This window comes from Typopeltis vanoorti, chromosome 4 (genome assembly GCF_054136105.1).
Source record: "Typopeltis vanoorti isolate ZY-2024b chromosome 4, IOZ_Tvanoo_1.0, whole genome shotgun sequence".
NCBI classification, from domain to species: Eukaryota; Metazoa; Arthropoda; class Arachnida; order Uropygi; family Thelyphonidae; genus Typopeltis; species Typopeltis vanoorti.
Genome location: NC_143552.1, coordinates 87,546,526 through 87,564,510, shown reverse-complemented (window position 1 = coordinate 87,564,510; position 17,985 = coordinate 87,546,526). Strand labels below are relative to the sequence as shown.

Sequence of the window (17,985 nt, the reverse complement as noted above, 5' to 3'; positions counted from 1 at the left end):
ATTGAACCAGCAATAAAATGAAGAAAGTATGAAGTTCAATTTAAAATAAGGGTAACTGAAATGGCAAAGCAAACTAATAAATGTGTTGCTGCAAGAAAGTTTGACATATAACTGAGAAGATGGTAAGAGAATGGTGGAAGAAAGAAGAGATTTTTAAAAAAATTGCCAAAAAAAAAAAAAAAAAAAAAAAGGGGGGGGGTGACGAGAACGGGGATCACCCGATGGTCGCAACTGGAAAATCGCATTGTAGAATGGGTATTCGAATATAAAGGCAGAATAGTTTCTTGTTACAAGAAATATGATTAGAGCATATGCACTAAAATGGTCAAGATGGATGATCATCATCTGGATGAAAGTATAGAATTTCAAGCTACTTCACGATGGTGTAATCATTTTATGAACAGACAAAATCTGGTAATACAGTGGTATCTCGCTAATCCGAACTAATAAAAACCGTGCTCATTCGAATTAGCGAATTTCTCCCCACGAGACAACAATAACTAGTGTTTTACACAAAAATAATCAGATTCTAATGGTATATCAATTTAATTCTGTAAATAAATTAACTGATAGAAAAAAGCTACTTTACTATAATGTAAAACAAAAAAATAATACAGTACACAAGTTTATTTTAGTAAAAAATTTAATTTGTATTTACCTGTATTGTTGAGGATTCTGATTTAATAAAATTGCATAGTTCAGTACGTAACTTAATTTACGTAAAAAATATCACTTTCTTGTACACAACACAAAAAGTTTCACAAAATAAACACAAAAAAAGTTTTTTTATTTCTTTGTAAAAAAAAAGTCACCGATTTTCTTTTGCTTCTTTGAAGCTAAACTTTTTTCGAATGCTTCTTCTCGGAGCTGCATTGGCAAACAAAATTTTGTGGAATGCCGTATCATTATGCTTAGCCCATTCTATACACATTAAAACTATCAGCTGCCTCTTCATGTTTTACTTTTTTTTCTTTGAGTTCTTCATCGTCATTATCGTCTTCTAATTCATTCTGTAGCATCATATTTATAATTTCATCATCTGATTTGATTTCGAATTCCCTTTCGGTTCTACCTGTAATCCATTCCAAACATCTGTTTGTGAAATTTCAACATATGGATTTATATTTTTAATCAAATTATGCACGTTTTGAATTTCCTCTTTTTGTGTATATTTGTGATTCATGCCAACAATACAGTACATACTGTCCAGTATAAAAAAGCAAACGTGAATACACAATAAATCAAAATAGTCCTCAAGTATAACCGTACAATTGACAGTATGAAAAAAAATACCCTACTGTAATAATAATAAAATAAATAACAATAGTTAAAATAATAATTATTAAATAAAAATAATAGTACACAAAATAATAATACATAATAAATAAAACTTTTTCAAAACCGCAGTTCGGATTACTGGAGGGTTCGGACTAAAGAGGTTCAAATTAGCGAGATACCACTGTACAACAAAAAACGAAAATTGCAGATCTTGACCACAAACTTACCAGTTTCCATAAATTTATTATTCAGTTGAGACAAGAACATAAATTTCTATTGTCAAATATTGGAAATATGAATGAAGCTCCTATGAGCTTTGATATGATACGCAAGCAATAAAACAGTGGAGTCTAAAGGTAGTAAGACTGTGCTAGTTCGAAGTACAGGTCATGAAAAAACAAGGTTTACAGTTATGTTGTCATATTTGGCTGATTGAACCAAGTTATAACCAATGATCTGATTTGTTTATAAACATTACCTACTTTCTTATATAACGATGTATTGTAACTACCTAAATGTTCATCCAAGAAATTAAGCTTCCCTTTATATACTCGCTGTATAAGATGATCAGTGTTTTCGAGGGGTTTTTCTGTAGTATTTGAGAGTCATCTTATACACCGACATGTATGGTACTTATTTTATAAAAGAAAATGTCTTCTGAGAGAATTTGAAGGAAGCAGCATACAGGATTGAAGCAATTTTTTGAGGAATAATTTTATAGCAAAAAGTAAATAAATAAAATATATTATTCAAGGAAACTACTCTAATGAAAGATAACTTTCTAACATGCATTTTTATTTGTGATTTAATCTTCAAAAGGTTCATCTGTTTTAGTTATTCTCCAGTTGAATAAATGTTTTTCAAATGTAGGTAACACTGTTTTAGCTAAGGAAACTCAGAAGAGTGAAGGCTACCAGAAGAAAGTGAGTTTTGTATGATACTGTTTTGATCCATGAACTTTTTTCAGAATATATATATATATATATATTTTTTTCTTTGTCTTAGAGCCATTTTCATCAACTCATAAATGAATGTGTAAGAAAGAAATAAGTTATAAATACAACTTTCTTAATCCAATTTGTTTTATGTATAATGGATGGTTTAAATACTTAAATGTTATATACTTCAAGATTTCTCCTCATCATCAAATTCCTGCATTTGTACCCTCAAGGAGTGTACAGGATATGACAGTACTACATGAAAAATTTTCATCATTAACTTCCAATCTACAATTTTCCCCCAAATCAGTTTGTTACTTGTCAAAACTCCAACATTATCAGATCTTATATTTCAATTGTCTAAGGCACTTTGTACCGTATCAATCCACCTATACCTTGGTCTTTTTTTGGGTCGTTTTCCTGCCAACCTGCCAGAGAACACTTATTTTGCTAATCTTTCCTCGCCCATTCTGTTTAAGTGACCATACCACCTGAGATTAGCTCTGCTAATGCATTCCTGGATGCTGACAATGTCAAATTCTTTCCTAATGTCCTTGTTTTTAATATGATATTCCATTGATGCCATCTGTTCACGCCTCTAATCTTTCTCAGGACTCTCACATCTGCGGTCTCTAGTCTTTCGTCAATCGTTTTACTTGCGACTCAGCTCTAGGATCCATAAGTTAAAACTACTATGAAAACTGTCTTGTATACAGCTAATTTAGTGTATCGACTAATTTCTCTCTTATTCCATATGAATTTATTCAATTGACTTCCTACCATACCAGCTTTGTTGATTCTGTTGTCCATTTCCATATTTAATTTACTATCTTCACTAAAAATCGTGCCTAAATAGCTGAAATGTTTTACTTGTTCTATAAGTACTCCATTCACAATGCAGTTGATATGTTCAATGTTTCTGACTATTTTCATTGTCTTTCTCTTTTTAATGCTGACCTTCATACCATATCTATTACGACAGTTATTCAATTTAGGGAATCTTGAGACTTGTAGCAATTTATTTGGAAGTATAACATTGTCTGCATAAAGCAGAGCTGACATTAACATCTTCAATTCTGATATCATGTTTAATACCACATTATCTACATGGATCACATAATGAATAAGAGGGGATAATGTACATCCTTGTCTCACACCAGATTTAACATTAAACCATCTTCCTGTACTTCCTTCAATTCTAACTGCTGACTTACAACTCAAATAAAGACTAAGTATTGCTTGATATAATTTCCCATTTACACCATATAATTGTAGCGTATTGAATAGCTTCTCTCTTGGCACCTTGTCATATGCCTTTTCCAGATCGACAAAACTTAAATACAGATCTTGGTTATATACCCATACTTTCTCAACTATTTGTCGTAAAGTGAAGATCTGATCCCGACAGGCTTTATTTGGCCTGAATCCAGTTTGTTATTCGCCAAGCTTTTCTTGCAAAATTCTTCTCAACCATTTCTCAAGTATACCTGCATAAATCTTGCCAGGAACACTCATTAGGGAAATACCTCTGTAATTCTCACATTCAGTTTTATTTCCCTTTTTATATATATGGATACTATGAGAGCTCTACTCCAATCATCACGAATTCATCCCTCTGTCCAGGCCTTTTAAACTATGCAGCCACTGTAAGACTTTATACCACCATACTTCAGCATTTCTTGTCGATTATATCATCTACTCCTGCTAAATGTGCCTTTCCACATTTCAAGCCTTTGATGGCTTTTTCTACTTCAAGTATGGATATGTATTCCTGACTGCATGCCTGGTCAGTTTTTTTACCACTGTGCTGTCATCACTGCTCGTTTCATTTAGCAGTTTATCAAAGTAATTGCTCCATACTTCAAGGATATCTTTTTCTTCCATTTTCATGTCACCTTTATCATCTCTAACTCCTTTTACAGCACTCTTTCCTCCGTTTCTAAGCTTCTTCAACAACCTCCAGAATATTTTGCCACCTTCTTGATATTTATTTTTTTTGTTCTTGCCAAATCCTCCCATTACTTTTGTTTAGCCAGTTTTACAGAGTGTTTAGCTTTCTTACATTTGCCTCTGTATTCTCTAAGAGCACAAGCTGACTTATTTGCCAAGAACTTTTGATATGCTTTCTTCTTTTCCTTCACTGCCTCTTTAACTTCCTGTGTCAACCATGGAGTTCTGATTTTTCTATCCTTGCAGAACCTCACCACATGGCTCTCTGGCTAAATCAATCAGGGTTTTCTTCAAGGCTTGCCACTGAATCTCCAAGGTTTGGTTCCTGTTCTGAAACTCTTTTATTTTTTTTTCAATAATCTTTGTGTATTTTAGTCTACAGTTCACATCTGAGAGCTGCTCAACTTTTATTCGCTTTAAAACTTTCTTACATGTTATTCATTTCTATATGAAATTCAATTTTATCCTGCTCAAGACTAAATAGTAATCACTTCCAATTTCAAATCCTCTGTACACTCTGGTGTCCTGCACCAGGGAGAAAACATCACTATCAACAATAATATAGTCAATGAGACGTTTCTAATTCCTTGCCTTTGCTCTCCATGTGAATCTGTGCACATTTTTATGTTGGAACATGGTTAGTAATAACCAGTCCATGTCCAGAGCATAAATCCAACAGGTATTTGCCATTATTATTAGCTTTGCTCTTTTCTCCAAATTTTCCCAAAATATTTTTGTATGTCTCACACTCATTTCCTATTCTGCTATTTAGATCCCCAACAAGGACCAACTTTTCCTTTTTCATTGTGTCAGCTGCTTTTTCTAAAGCATCAAAAAATTCCTCCACTTCTACCTTAGTAGAACCTTCTGTGGGACCATAGGCACAAACAAGTCTCATTGTCCAATTCTCTGTTCTGATATTTGCCCACATCACTCTACTTGAGACTGCCTGCCATTCAAGAAGATTAGCCTCGTATTTAGTGTTGAATACTATCGCTATTTCCTTGACTGTCATTGCCTGAATATAACATTTTATATTTATTGCTCAGAAAGATATCACCAGTTTTGGTCTTTTTTGTTTCAGTCACCCCTATTATGTTGATCTGGTACTTATCTAATTCCTTAGCTAGCTCTATTTCTTTGCCATTCAGGCTTCTTATGTTGATAGTACCGATCTTTAACTCTGGTGATGTTGAGTTGGGGTGTGTTTTCAGATTTGTTCCAGTAGCTGACTTTTCACTGTTCGCCCTGGTTCCCTGGCGAAAACAACAGGAGCTTTGTGTAACTGGATGACGCCCCAGCTGCCATGAAATTTTGTCATGTTGTACCTTCATTTTGTATATTGGTTTAAGCCAATAAGAATACAATTTGGTCAGCTAAATCCCAAATTGCCAGCCCATCCTCATTCGTTCAGTATCTAGGTAGATACCCAACGGGCTGCACCACGAGAAGGTGAGGATTGGACATTAAGTCAGAAACCCTGGTCGGTTCTCCGTATTCCTTTAAAGGCTATGTGGAGGTTTCCTCTCAGTTATACAGCTGTGATCCTTAAGCACCCCAAGATTTTTCCTAATTAATATATTTAGCCAGTGATCTTAATCTCCAGGAAAGTTAAAAATTTGGTGACACTCACTGAAGTTCATTATAGCAAAATCAATTTCGAGAAATCCTGATTAAATCTTCAGTAGATACAGTTCTGTTCAAAAGGAGTACTGTAAACTTCAGGAAATTCCACTATAGCAAACTATAATGGTTTTTCTCACCATTTGGTACAACAAAGAGTTTTTTTAAAACTATTTGTTTTATACTCGAATGTACTACCACATGACAGAATTCTTTGACTAATGCAAATGTTACTGAATATTACTACAGTTCTTGCAAAAACAAACACTAATCCGAACAATTTCAAAACATGCTTGTATGTAAAAAGGGCTCACCTAAAGGTTCAAGTGGAATGAGATCTAAATGTGCAAGAATGCACAGAGAATCAACCAAGACTTCTGGCATAATGTCCCATGCTTGCCTTCTAGTGATACACTTTGTTAGTAGATATCTGCCTTGAAACTACAGTGGTAAATTGCCATTGATAATGCTAGCTCAACCTAGTCAAACGTTGACTGTAAATAATTAATCTTAACTAGCAATTATTTACATTCTGGTGTCCAGTTAGTTTTCTGTTCCAGAAATTTTGATATAATTTGTACATCTCAATTTTCTAAGACACCTGATCAACCAATGTAGATCATGGTCTTCCTCTGGGTCTTTTTTTTCCATGCCATTAAACATTTGTTTTGCTAACCTTTCTTCTCTCATTCTGTTTAAGTAACTATACCACTTTAGAATAGCTCTGTTCACACATCTTTGAACAGAAGCAATGTCACATTCCTAGTGTCTTTTTCATATGATTCTAACATTGATGCCATTTGTTCACTACCCTCATTTTCCTCTGAATTCTTATGTGATCAAGTCCAATTTATTTCTCACCCAACTCTCAGATTCATAATATACAATTGTTTTGAATACTGTTAGTTCAATGTTGTAGCTAATTTCTCTCATTCCATCTAAAATTTATTCAAATGGTTACCCATCGTACCAGTTCTGTTATATTGTGTTGTCATATTTAATTTGCCATCTTCACTAAAAATTGTGCCTATATAACATTTCACTTGTTTTACACGTTCTCCATTCCAAATGCTATTGATATTTTCCATGTGCTTGCCTATTTTCAGAGCTGCCTTTTTTTTTTTTTTTTTTTTTAAATGCTGATTTTCACACCAAATTTGTTGCAGTAGCTATTCAATTTAGTTAAAGAATTCTGAAGACTTTGTACTGCATGTAAGCTGCTTTCCTTTATAACTGGACCGTGACAACATTAAGTAAAACAATCGTAAATATATTACAAACATCCATACCTACCTATATAAGATACAAATGCATGTTGGTATTTAATGAAATTTGGCATGCTACTGTTAAGTTCTGAATGAAACTGAAATTTATACATTTTATGTTTCCTTCAGACTTAACATGTATTAACGTTTCCAGGGCCAATATTGATATATCAGATGAATAAAGCTAATTGTAATTTATCAGCAACACTAATAATTTGAGAAAATACTTTTGTATATCGTGTTGTAAATAATTATTGTAAATTTTCTAATGTTTAAGCTGTTAACTTTATGTAAATTCTTGTGTATTGCTGGGAGAAAGATAATCGGATTAGATACTGATGGCCAGAAGCTAAACACATGCACCAAGTAGGATGCACATGCAGTTCCCCCCCCCCCCCCCCCATAAAGCATGCTAGGGGAGAGTGTGGCGCACTAGGGGATGGGAGAAGTAAGGTGTCATGGGTTAAGCGAGAGAGAATGATGACATAGAAAAGAAGCATCGGGCACGGGATTTAAAAGGCATTGCGGAGCTAGCTTGTGGTCTTTTTTCCTTCCCCCCCTGCATTGGAGAGGTCTTCGAGATAGAGGTCCTTCGGAGGTTGTTGGAGCACGCTGAAATGTCTATGGGTAGATCGCTGGTCAACAAATAGCATAGCGGAGCGGAGTTCCCAATCGCCACGGAGATTGCTAAGCCATGCCCGAGTCAGTCTACCAGAGAACGACGAGCACTTACCTTCTTCGGCAGAGATATGTCTAGTCCGGGCCTATCAGTAGAATAATGCATATGAGGTCAACTGAAGAAGGATCCAAGAATCGGAAGCTCTGTCGTGATGTATGTGAAGGTCAAATAGTTCCCCCAGCCTTTGGTAATGTAGAAACTTTGATTTGTTTAGTAATTGTGTTAAAGAAGGAAATCTGTAATTGTAAAAGGGACATTAGGTTTTGAAGGCTATGATTAATAAAAGGACTTTAGAGATTGTGTTTAAGAAAGTAGTGGAACTTTAAGTTTTGAATGAAGGAATTAGTGTGGAAGCACATTGAGCTAACTTTGTTGTTGAGTTGATAAGTGAATAACCTTTAGCATTGTAGTGTATAAAACGCATGATTGAAGATAGAATTTCTTACGTGAATTGATGTCTTTACATGTTATGGGAGAATTAGAAAAGTTGGATAATTATACTCATTCCTTAAAGTTAGTGCAATTATATGTCAGTATTTGTTCGTAAAGTGTAAACTGTCTGATTTGTGATTAAATGTTTTTCTTTAAATTTAATTGATGACTTGCCTGATTTCTTTTCTATTGCACCGCTCATTAAGTTCGAACCACAGCGGGAGGTAAATTACAAGGGAGGCTACGACTGTGAATTAAGTTTTAGTTGTTTGATAATGTTTAGAATTTATCAAAAGTGATTAAGAGATTTAAGATAGTATGCTAAACTGAGTTCTGGTTCCTTGATTTTGCACTGTTCAATAATCTAGGATTCAGGGTGGTGCAGTATAATAGAAATTTTTCCTGAATCCGAAAAAGGAATCACCGCCAGTATTGAAACAAAGGAATCTGTGTTGTCCAACGGCAATCCCTTTGTCTTCTATCCATGTACACTACTCTTAAGAATGGTTAATGGCCCAGATTGAATATTGAGACTGCTTAAGAATTTAGGTATATTAACTTGATGCACCGAGCAAGGTATTTTATTGAAGTTAGGATAAGGAATTTATATGAGGGAATAAGCCAGGAAAATATCATTATAAAAACGACATATATATATACATATATATATATATATAGAGAGAGAGAGAGAGAGAAGATCAGGGAGATATTACACTACTTAGGTTTGCTCTTAAGAAGTAAGTTAATTCAAATATACCATTTTAATGGTAAAATTAGGAAAAACAAAATCATGTCTACAGTGCATAAGTCAAGAACAACTGTAGGTTCAATTGTTGTGATAATGAATGGTGGAAGTCAACTCTTCCTATAACAAACTCATACAGACCACAAGAATAGTTTGTTAGTGGATAGTTTGCTATAGCAATTTTTTTTTTTTTTTTTTAGTATAGCACTACACTTATGAAGGCTTTGATTGGTGCTTTTCAGTCACTTGTTACAGCAAGAGTCAATTGTCCTACACGAGAATGTTATTGTCTGTAATCATTTTGTTACTAATTGAATTTCTTTTCATTTGTTCTGTACTTTAAACTGACATTAGAATTCAATTAAATGAAAGTTATTTCATCCCCTGTAACATTCAAAAGAGAGAGAGAGAGCACAACAGTATAAACTTAAAATATAGCAAATTAGTTTATGTAAGAAACTTAACTACTGCAAGTTATTAGCAAACTAAGCAAACACATCAAATTTTGGTGCACGTTAAATTTTTACTAAATTTGTTATATATATGAAACTAGAACTTGCCTAATAAATTCATTTATTCCAACAGAGCTGAAAGATCCTCGTAACAGAGAGTATTTCATCTTCCTTGGGTTCATAACTGCCATAGCCTGTAACAACAAATATCTGAATAAATAACTAGACTTATAAGCATGGGATTTGCAACTTGCAACATGTGAGATGCATGTTGTAAAAATATGTTAACCTCAGGCAGCTCTCATTTATACACTAGTAGGGAACCATAGGAATAGTTTGCGCATTGTGAATATTCTTTAGAATAGCATTGTACCTATGGGATTCCTGTAATTTGTCTGCAAATGAATTCATTATAACAGTATATTTGCTATAGTGAGAGTTGGCTATATTAATAACACAAATAAGAACATGTAAATTCTGATTTCTCTTAAGTAAAATACAAGTGATAAAAACAAGAAATTAAAGAAGCAGATTTCTAACACGGGCAAGAGTCTGCAGGAGTCCAGATTATGTCTAAAATGACAGAACTTGGGTAACCTATTTCACTCATTTGTCACTCTTCAAGTAAAAAATTTAGTTCACATCCTTGCTAACCATTCTTGTTCAAATGCTAGACATGATTCCCCCCCCCCCCACCAGACCTGTTCTGGAAAATTTCTTCTGTATCAATCCTGTAAAAACCTTTCAGTAATTTGTGTCTCAACCACATAACATCTTTTCTGTTTATCAGCCAATTTTTGGCACTCACAAATCTTCATAAAGCATTTCACAGAACTCCCATCATCTTTGTTACTCTTTTTTTTGGATCTTCACTAACCCCTCCTCATCCCCTAGAAACTCAGGTACTGATGTATGCATATAAGTCCAGATGGGGGAGGGGGTCTACTCAGACTTATAAAGAGGAAGAGGGATAATAGCTTGTTTATCTCTGTTTGTAAGAGTTCTTTAGCGACCAAGTAATCTGATGAGTTTTTTTGCCAGTTTTTCAATATGCCCTCCACATTTTGATGCCCTATCCACCAACATCCAAATCTCTGGCTTCATCAATTTCCTGGAGTACAGTTCCATCAATATGGTACAGAGCTAGTAATCTGTTTATCACAAAATGCATAACCTTACACTTTGCCTCATGTTTGAATTTTAATGGACTATCTACAGCAGTGCTTCCCAAACTTCTGGATGTCAGGGGACCCCCTTTGGAAAAATCAAAATATTTCAAGGCCCCCTCAAAAAAAATCATAATATAGACATATATTATTATAATATTTATTGTATTTATATTCAATGCAAAACATACACAGCGAATATTGCAAAAATCAAATGCAAATATTAAATTTTTATCATCTTACATACACATTGGACATGGCACATTATCTCATATTTTTATATAAATGTAGATAGATATATTGTTATTGTACATTTGCAGTACAAGCACATGAAACGTAAAACGATTAGTAATAAAAAAAGAATTAAAAACATAAAAGTTTAATAACAATTTAATGTGATGGATGTGTTTCAATACTGCTACACAAAAAGTCAATATCAGGTGAAATATTTGAAACCGCAATTCATATAAGTTAAATGAAACTTATATGAATAAGCATATATTTACTAATATTTATTGAGCACCAAAATACGCAGGAAACAAAATTTGTGAACCCGCAACCAATGTGTGATTTTTTTTTCCATTAAAATATAAAAAATAACAAAAAAAAAAGAAATAATAAAAATTAAATAAGTTTCTTTTAAGATAAAAAAAAATCTACTTAGTCTTGAAACATTTTCAATTTGTTTTTATTATTTCACGGCCCCCAAGGGGGCCGCACCTTACAGTTTGGGAAGCGCTGATCTACAGCACTAGGAAAGGATTAATAATTTAATTATTAGGCTTCCAATATTCCATTCAGTCACTAAGACATCATCAGGGATTACAAATAACTCTTATAGCACACACTCAAATACAACACAATACTAAGTGAAACACCGGGTGACACTAAAGTCCGAACTAGGTGGCCTAAGATGTAAAGTGGGACCTCTGATAATTAATGTTTCTCAAATTTTGGGAAGTTTTATGCAACTGCATTTATTTAAATTTGGTGATTTCTGAGTACCACTGCAGATTCTAAAAACAGTTTTTCATTTTTGAATTTACTACGGTGGAGCATAGTGGTTTTTCTCCAGGAGATCCTATGGATTGTATCCAAAACATGATGGTTTGCACGGCCAGACTGAGCAGTCATGATTACAGATGTATGACTTGTGTTCTTCTAAACGGATAGTTGCTGATCTATCTGTCTGTCTGAAGTAAGCCAGCTTGCAGGAACAGGGTACTTTATATACTCCAGGCACTGAGAGAAGAGGGAGCTGATCTTTGGAAGAATAGATAAGGGTAGCAAGTTTATGGTGAGGCTTAAAAGCTGTGGAGGTTGTACTATTTTTTAAGGACCTAGCTATTTTTTCTGATGTGCCATGGATTTAAGGGATGTGATAGCATTTCTGAAATCCTTCTGAAGAGATGGCCGGGAAATGGGAGGGAGGTGGGGAACTGATCATTTTTTAATTTTGTAATTGCTGTAGCCATTGGAAAGGAAAGTGTTGTGTATGTGGTTGAGTTTGGTTGAAAGGAAGGTTTCACTGGAACAAAGATTGTGGGTTCTATTGGTTCGAGTTTTAATAGTGCCATATTGGATATTATTGAGAGGAGTGGTGGTGGAGGGAAAGTTTGTGAATGTATCTGCTTGTGAGTGGGTTTTCTTTATATAGTGAAGGAAAGGTTACCATTAGGAAGTCATGTTACTAAGGTGTCTAAGGAAGGGTAAACTGTTATTGTTCTTTTCCATCATAAACTGGATTCTTGGATGTAGGCAATTGAGGTGACTGAGGAAGGAGTCTGATGTGTCTGGGCCATGAGGCAAAATAGAGACCACATCATCTACATATCTTAGCCAGATAGAAGGTTTGAAAGGGGGGGCTGAGTCTATGAGACTTACACTTTGCCATATTAAAATGACATTCATTCTCCTTTGCTCCTACTGCCAGTCTATTTAAATCATTGTGAAAAAATTTTAAATCATCTTTATTGACTATTGCTCTACATAATTTTGCATCATCAGCATACAAATGAATATTTCCTCTCAAATAATTTCCTATATTATTAATGTACAAATTAAACAGCAGCCCACGAAGTACAGATCCTTGCAGCATGCCACTAGTCACAGGCCTTCAACAGATCTCTGCTCTTGAATAAACCATTGCATGGTATCTCTCCAACTGTCCTCTTATCTACATCAACTTCATATCCATCCCCCATTTCCAGTAATTTCTTTATCAGAATCCTATGCAATATCCTGTTGAAAGCTTTTGCAAAACCCAGTAGTATCATGGTATACCCATTATCTTTATCTAATTCAGCTGACACCATATTATAAACAGGTGAGTAAGTTAGTGAGGCATTACCTGCCCTACACAAAACTATGCTGTCAATATATAATCCCATTCCAACCTACCCATTCCTGGATTTTTTTCCTTAACCATCTTCTCCAATACCATGACCTGAGATGCTGATCAGTCAATAATTTGCTATCTCAGTCTTGTAGCCTGCTTTATGAAATGGAACTATTTTTACCTTTCCACTTCCTTGGGACCAATCCAGAGATGACTTAAATAATGTGATCAAAAGGCACTGCCAATTCCCTAGTACCTTCTTGTAATACTCTAGCTGAAATATCATCTAATATCATAGCAGTATTCATGTCAAGGTGTCACTAATTCATCTATCTATTTTTGCATTAGCCCTTGCCTCTCTTGTTACTGCAAATATCTCTACCTGAATGATATGCCCTTGCAAAGTGATCACTTAATGATTCAGTTATTTTGTCTGCTTCAATTACCTTCCTACCTTCATCATTCAAAATTATTCTTCCTTTTACTTGCCACACATACTGAAAGAACTATTTGAGATTATCTTTGGCCTGCAAAGAAAATCATTCTCTTATATTTTGCCTTCCTTACCATACTAGTAAGGAAGGCAAAATTTAACAATTAATCTGGCTTGTGCTTTGTACTGCTGATCATCTTTCTCCTTGAATTCCCTGCACTTTGTTTTAAATGTTTATTATTATTATTTTTTTGTGGATTTTGTTATTGCTATTAATCCATTTAACTTCCACTTGATTTAATCTCCTGATTATCATGCACTGCATGCTCTAGATATGCAGTCTGCTATTACTTTCCTCAAACACTCTTTTACCACTTTCCAAGTATGAACAGTTTCCAACCCTTGCAGTTTCTCATGCCATGGAAACCATGCAGTCTCTTAAGTTTTGTACCTCTTCTTAAGTGAAAATTCCACATACTGAAACCTTCCAGGTTTCAGTATGTCTAATCCCACCTCCCAGGTCAAGACCACACGATCACTCTCACCAATTAGCAGCAATCTGGCTATCTTGATTACAGAACAAATACTCTAATGCAATCAACTAGATCTATCCCTCTCAAACCCCTGGGACCTGTCACTGCATGCTGCCTTAGGTTATTCCTTATAACTGCATGAATTCCATTTCCTTTCTCTAATGTCCTTCTTCCAATCCGTGTTCAGTCCCCCCCCCCATAATAATTACTCGTCCTCCACTCACTGAGCTTATTTTTCGATGCCAAAAATTCACATCATCCTTTACATCCACTTTCCATAGCAGCAATCAACTATATATTTTGTCCTGTTGGTCTCTATCACACCAGATGGTCTTCAATGCACTATTTTCATTGACCTCCAACTAAATTCCTGTTCTTTGAAGTTCACAAGATGTCATCGACAATATGCTTTCCCTCTATTCTCCCTACAAATTCTATATACTTCACACTATCCCACTAACTACATCATCTCCTGTCAGCCATGTCTCACTAATGCAATAACTTTTGGCCAAGAGGAGCTAACCAATGCTGAAAAATTCTCCCCCTTTTTCTGAATGCTCCTGGTGTTAGTGAACATATAGCACAATAGTCCCTGCCACCCACAGTCATCCTTAAGCTTTATATTAACAATCCAATTTTGGTACAAACTTGAGCATATTTTGTACATTCTTAATCACTCAACTGGTATCTATAATGTCACAGTAATGTCACCCCCCCCACCCCCATGCAGTAGCTCTAGTTTCTCTATACCTCCATTCAACTTCATTCAAAAGCCTTTTTCAAAACTCCAAACCTGTTCAAGTGCAAACTATTCAAACTCATTCTATACATACATACATCTCAAAAAATACTCTATCCCATTCCTACTGCATAACCTATGCACCAACTCATTTGCAATTATGGCTCTTCTCAACTCACCTACTGTATGTCATACTTTGGCAACACTCACTATCTAAACTCTCGCTTTTCTCTTTTACTACATTTAGTAACTCTTGAGTTGCTCCCTCATGCAATACGTGTCTCCTTTCAAATCAAATTTTCCTGCCAAAACAATCAACTCTTTCACTTTGCCCTTCTGCTCCCTAATGGCTTTACTAACATCAGTAATCTTTGCACACAAGAAGCACAATTTCTTCAATCTCTCATCAAGCCACCTCTTATCATAGAATTGCTGTACAAGTCACCATTTAATTTTTCCTTTCTTGCTTAGTCGAGCATTCATTTCTCTTTTGTACCACCTCTTCTTTTACTTTCTGTTCTCAGATCTATAACCACTCAGGAGATGTTTTAGTATTCACTAAAGCTCACACTTTGGGGAAGGACTCAGCATAAGATGCTCTCTCTCATTACAGCCCACTCTTAATTCTATACCTTTCATGAGCTATATCTTTTGCCAGCCTGGCTGGCTGAGTGGTTAGAATATCCATTCTCCAGTCAAAAGGCTGTGGGTTCGAATCCTGCCATGGGCATCGTTGTTTGCGATTGTCTGTGGAAATACTAGTGGTGGTTGGCGGTAGATGGCACTGGTGTAGTTGCGGTCAGTTGGTGGAGTGAGTGGTGGAGACAGAGCTGTAGAGCAGGTACCCTCCCTTGATGAATCTTCGGACTTCCTGGAGGTGTCATAATAATAATAATAATAATAATGCTATTATTTTGATTACTTTTACTTTTTTTCTCTCAATCCTATCTACTGCCAAACACATTTCCACACCTATTTCCTATAGTAAAATCTCTCATATGTAACTTAAGTTTTTTCACTTGGTTATACTATAATACTTTCCTTTAGTGTTACACAGTGATCAGCTTTCATTTTACACTAATTATTGACTCTTTATTGAAGAAATGAGGGAATTGGAAGAAAATGAGATGGTGATTGTCAGAGGAGACTTGAACAGACACATAGGAAGACAGAATAGAGACTGTGAAAGGGTGCATGGTGGCCACGGAGTGGGAATGATGAACCAGGAAGGAGAGAGAGAGAGTTGTGGACTTTGCAGTAGCGTTTGACCTGGCAATTGTGAACTTGTTTTTCTACAAGTGGGAAGAACATTTGATAACATTTAGGAGTGTAACAACAGTTCACAAATTGACTACATTTTGACTAGAAGAAAACATCTTAAGGTTGTAACAAATTGTAAAGTAATTCCAACAGATCAAGTAGCACAGCAACACCGACTGCTGTGCGCAGACTTTAAAATAAGATCGAAGATAGGAACCTCTGGATGCCATGGGATGAAGACAATTAAGTGGTTTCGCTTAAAAGAGGAGAGTGTGAGGAATCGTTTTAGGGAGAGGGTGTTAAAGAGGATTTTGGATGGACTGGAAAGTGTACAAGATTGGTGGAAACATAATTCAAAATTAATCCTGAGCTGTGCAATCGAGGTGCTTGGTGAGACATCTGGAAAGTTTAGAGAGCAGAAGGAGGGTTGGTAGTGGAATAATAATGTACAAGTGGTAGTGACAGCTAAGAGGAAGGCAAAGCAGAAGTGGGATGAGTCAAGAGTGGAAGAGAACAGAGAGGTGTACAGAGAGAGAAAACAAGAAGCCAAGAGAGTTGTGGCACAGGTGAAGGCCATGGCATATCAAGATCTGTATGATCAATTAGAAACAAAGGAAAGACAGAGAAAAATTTACCAACTAGCGAAATGTAGAAATAAAGCAGCGAAGGACATCTTACATGTGAGGCAGATCAAAGACGCTGAAGGAAGAGTATTCCACATCCCTCCATAAGAAACAGATGGAAAATATACTTTGAGGGACTTTTGAATGAGGAAAATGCAAGGACTCACAGAGGAGATGGGCAGCCTTCTGAGGGGATGGTACAGAACATCAGTAGAGTGGAAGTGACGGAGGCCATGAAGAGGATGAGGAATGGAAAATCGGTGGGCCCAGCAGAATTCCAATGGAGGCATGGAAGGCACTGGGGGAGAGGGAATTGACCTGCTGTGGGACCTGTTCATGAAAGTTTGCCAACAGGAAAATATACCCGAGGAATGGAGAGAGAGTACTCTTGTCCTCATCTACAAGGGTAAAGGGGATGCACAAGACCGTAAAAATTACAGAGGAATAAAGTTGATGTCACACACAATGAAAATCCTAGAAAGGGTTATTGATGGTAGATTGAGGAAGGAGGTGGAGATTGTAAAGGAACAATTTGGCTTCATGCCTGGTAGATCAAAAACAGATGCTATCTTTGGGTTACGGCAGATGATGGAAAAGTATCGAGAGAAACAAAGGGAGCTACATCTGGCATTTATTGATCTGGAGAAAGCATATGATAGAGTGCCAAGGCAAGAAGTCTGGAGATGTCTGAGGGAGAAGAAGGTGCCGGAGAAATATGTCAGGTTGCTGCGGGAAATGTACAGAAATGTGAAGACAAGTGTTCGGACCTGTCTGGGACAGACAGAGTTTTCAAGTAACAGTTGGCTTGCATCAAGGGTCAGCATTAAGTCCGTTTCTGTTTAATATTGTGATGGAGGTGGTAACAGAGGAGGTGAGAGAAGATGCACCTTGGACAATGTTGTATGCAGATGACATCTTGTTGTGTGCAGATTCAAGAGAAGAAGCGGGAACTAAACTGGAAAGAAGTAAGACAGAGTATATGTGTTGCACAGTGGGCGGTGGACAGGAGACAGATCTGAAGCTGGAAGGAAATGTCATCAGGAAGGTGAGAGACTTTAGATACTTCGGTTCAACAGTGGAAGAAGATGGAGGAGCTGAGAAGGAAGTGGGATGCAGGATACAAGCGGATTGGAGGAACTGGAGGGAGATGGCTGGAGTGTTATGCGATAAGAGGGTGCCAATCAATCAGAAAGGTCAAATCTATAGGACAGTAGTGAGGCCAGCTATGACATATGCTATAGAAACTGTGGCCCTGAGGAAAAATAACATCAGAAGGATGGAAGTAGCAGAGATGAGAATGCTTAGGTGGATGTGCAGTGTGACCAGAAAGGATCGTCTGAGAAATGACTATGTCAGGGGAACAGTGAAAGTCACAAACTTAGGAGCGAAAATACAAGAGGCAAGGTTGAGATGGTTTGGTCATGTGATGAGGAGGGAGGACGAATATGTGGGAAGAAGGGTCATGCATATGGATGTGCAAGGAAGGCGGAAGCATGGGCAGCCAAAGAAGAGATGGAGGGAGCTGGTAGAA

General features: G+C 36.1%; 1 protein-coding gene across 2 annotated transcripts in view; it reads right to left on the bottom strand.

Annotated features, from left to right (window-relative positions):
* The window catches only part of CaBP1 (Protein disulfide-isomerase A6 homolog CaBP1), a 208,798-nt gene that overhangs the window by 18,117 nt on the left and 172,696 nt on the right, over nucleotides 1-17,985 (bottom strand). For both annotated transcript variants that reach the window (XM_090391328.1, XM_090391330.1), the window contains one exon: nucleotides 9,471-9,556. In XM_090391328.1, the coding sequence (XP_090247454.1) occupies nucleotides 9,471-9,556 (86 nt within the window). The remainder of the gene's footprint in view (nucleotides 1-9,470; nucleotides 9,557-17,985) is intronic.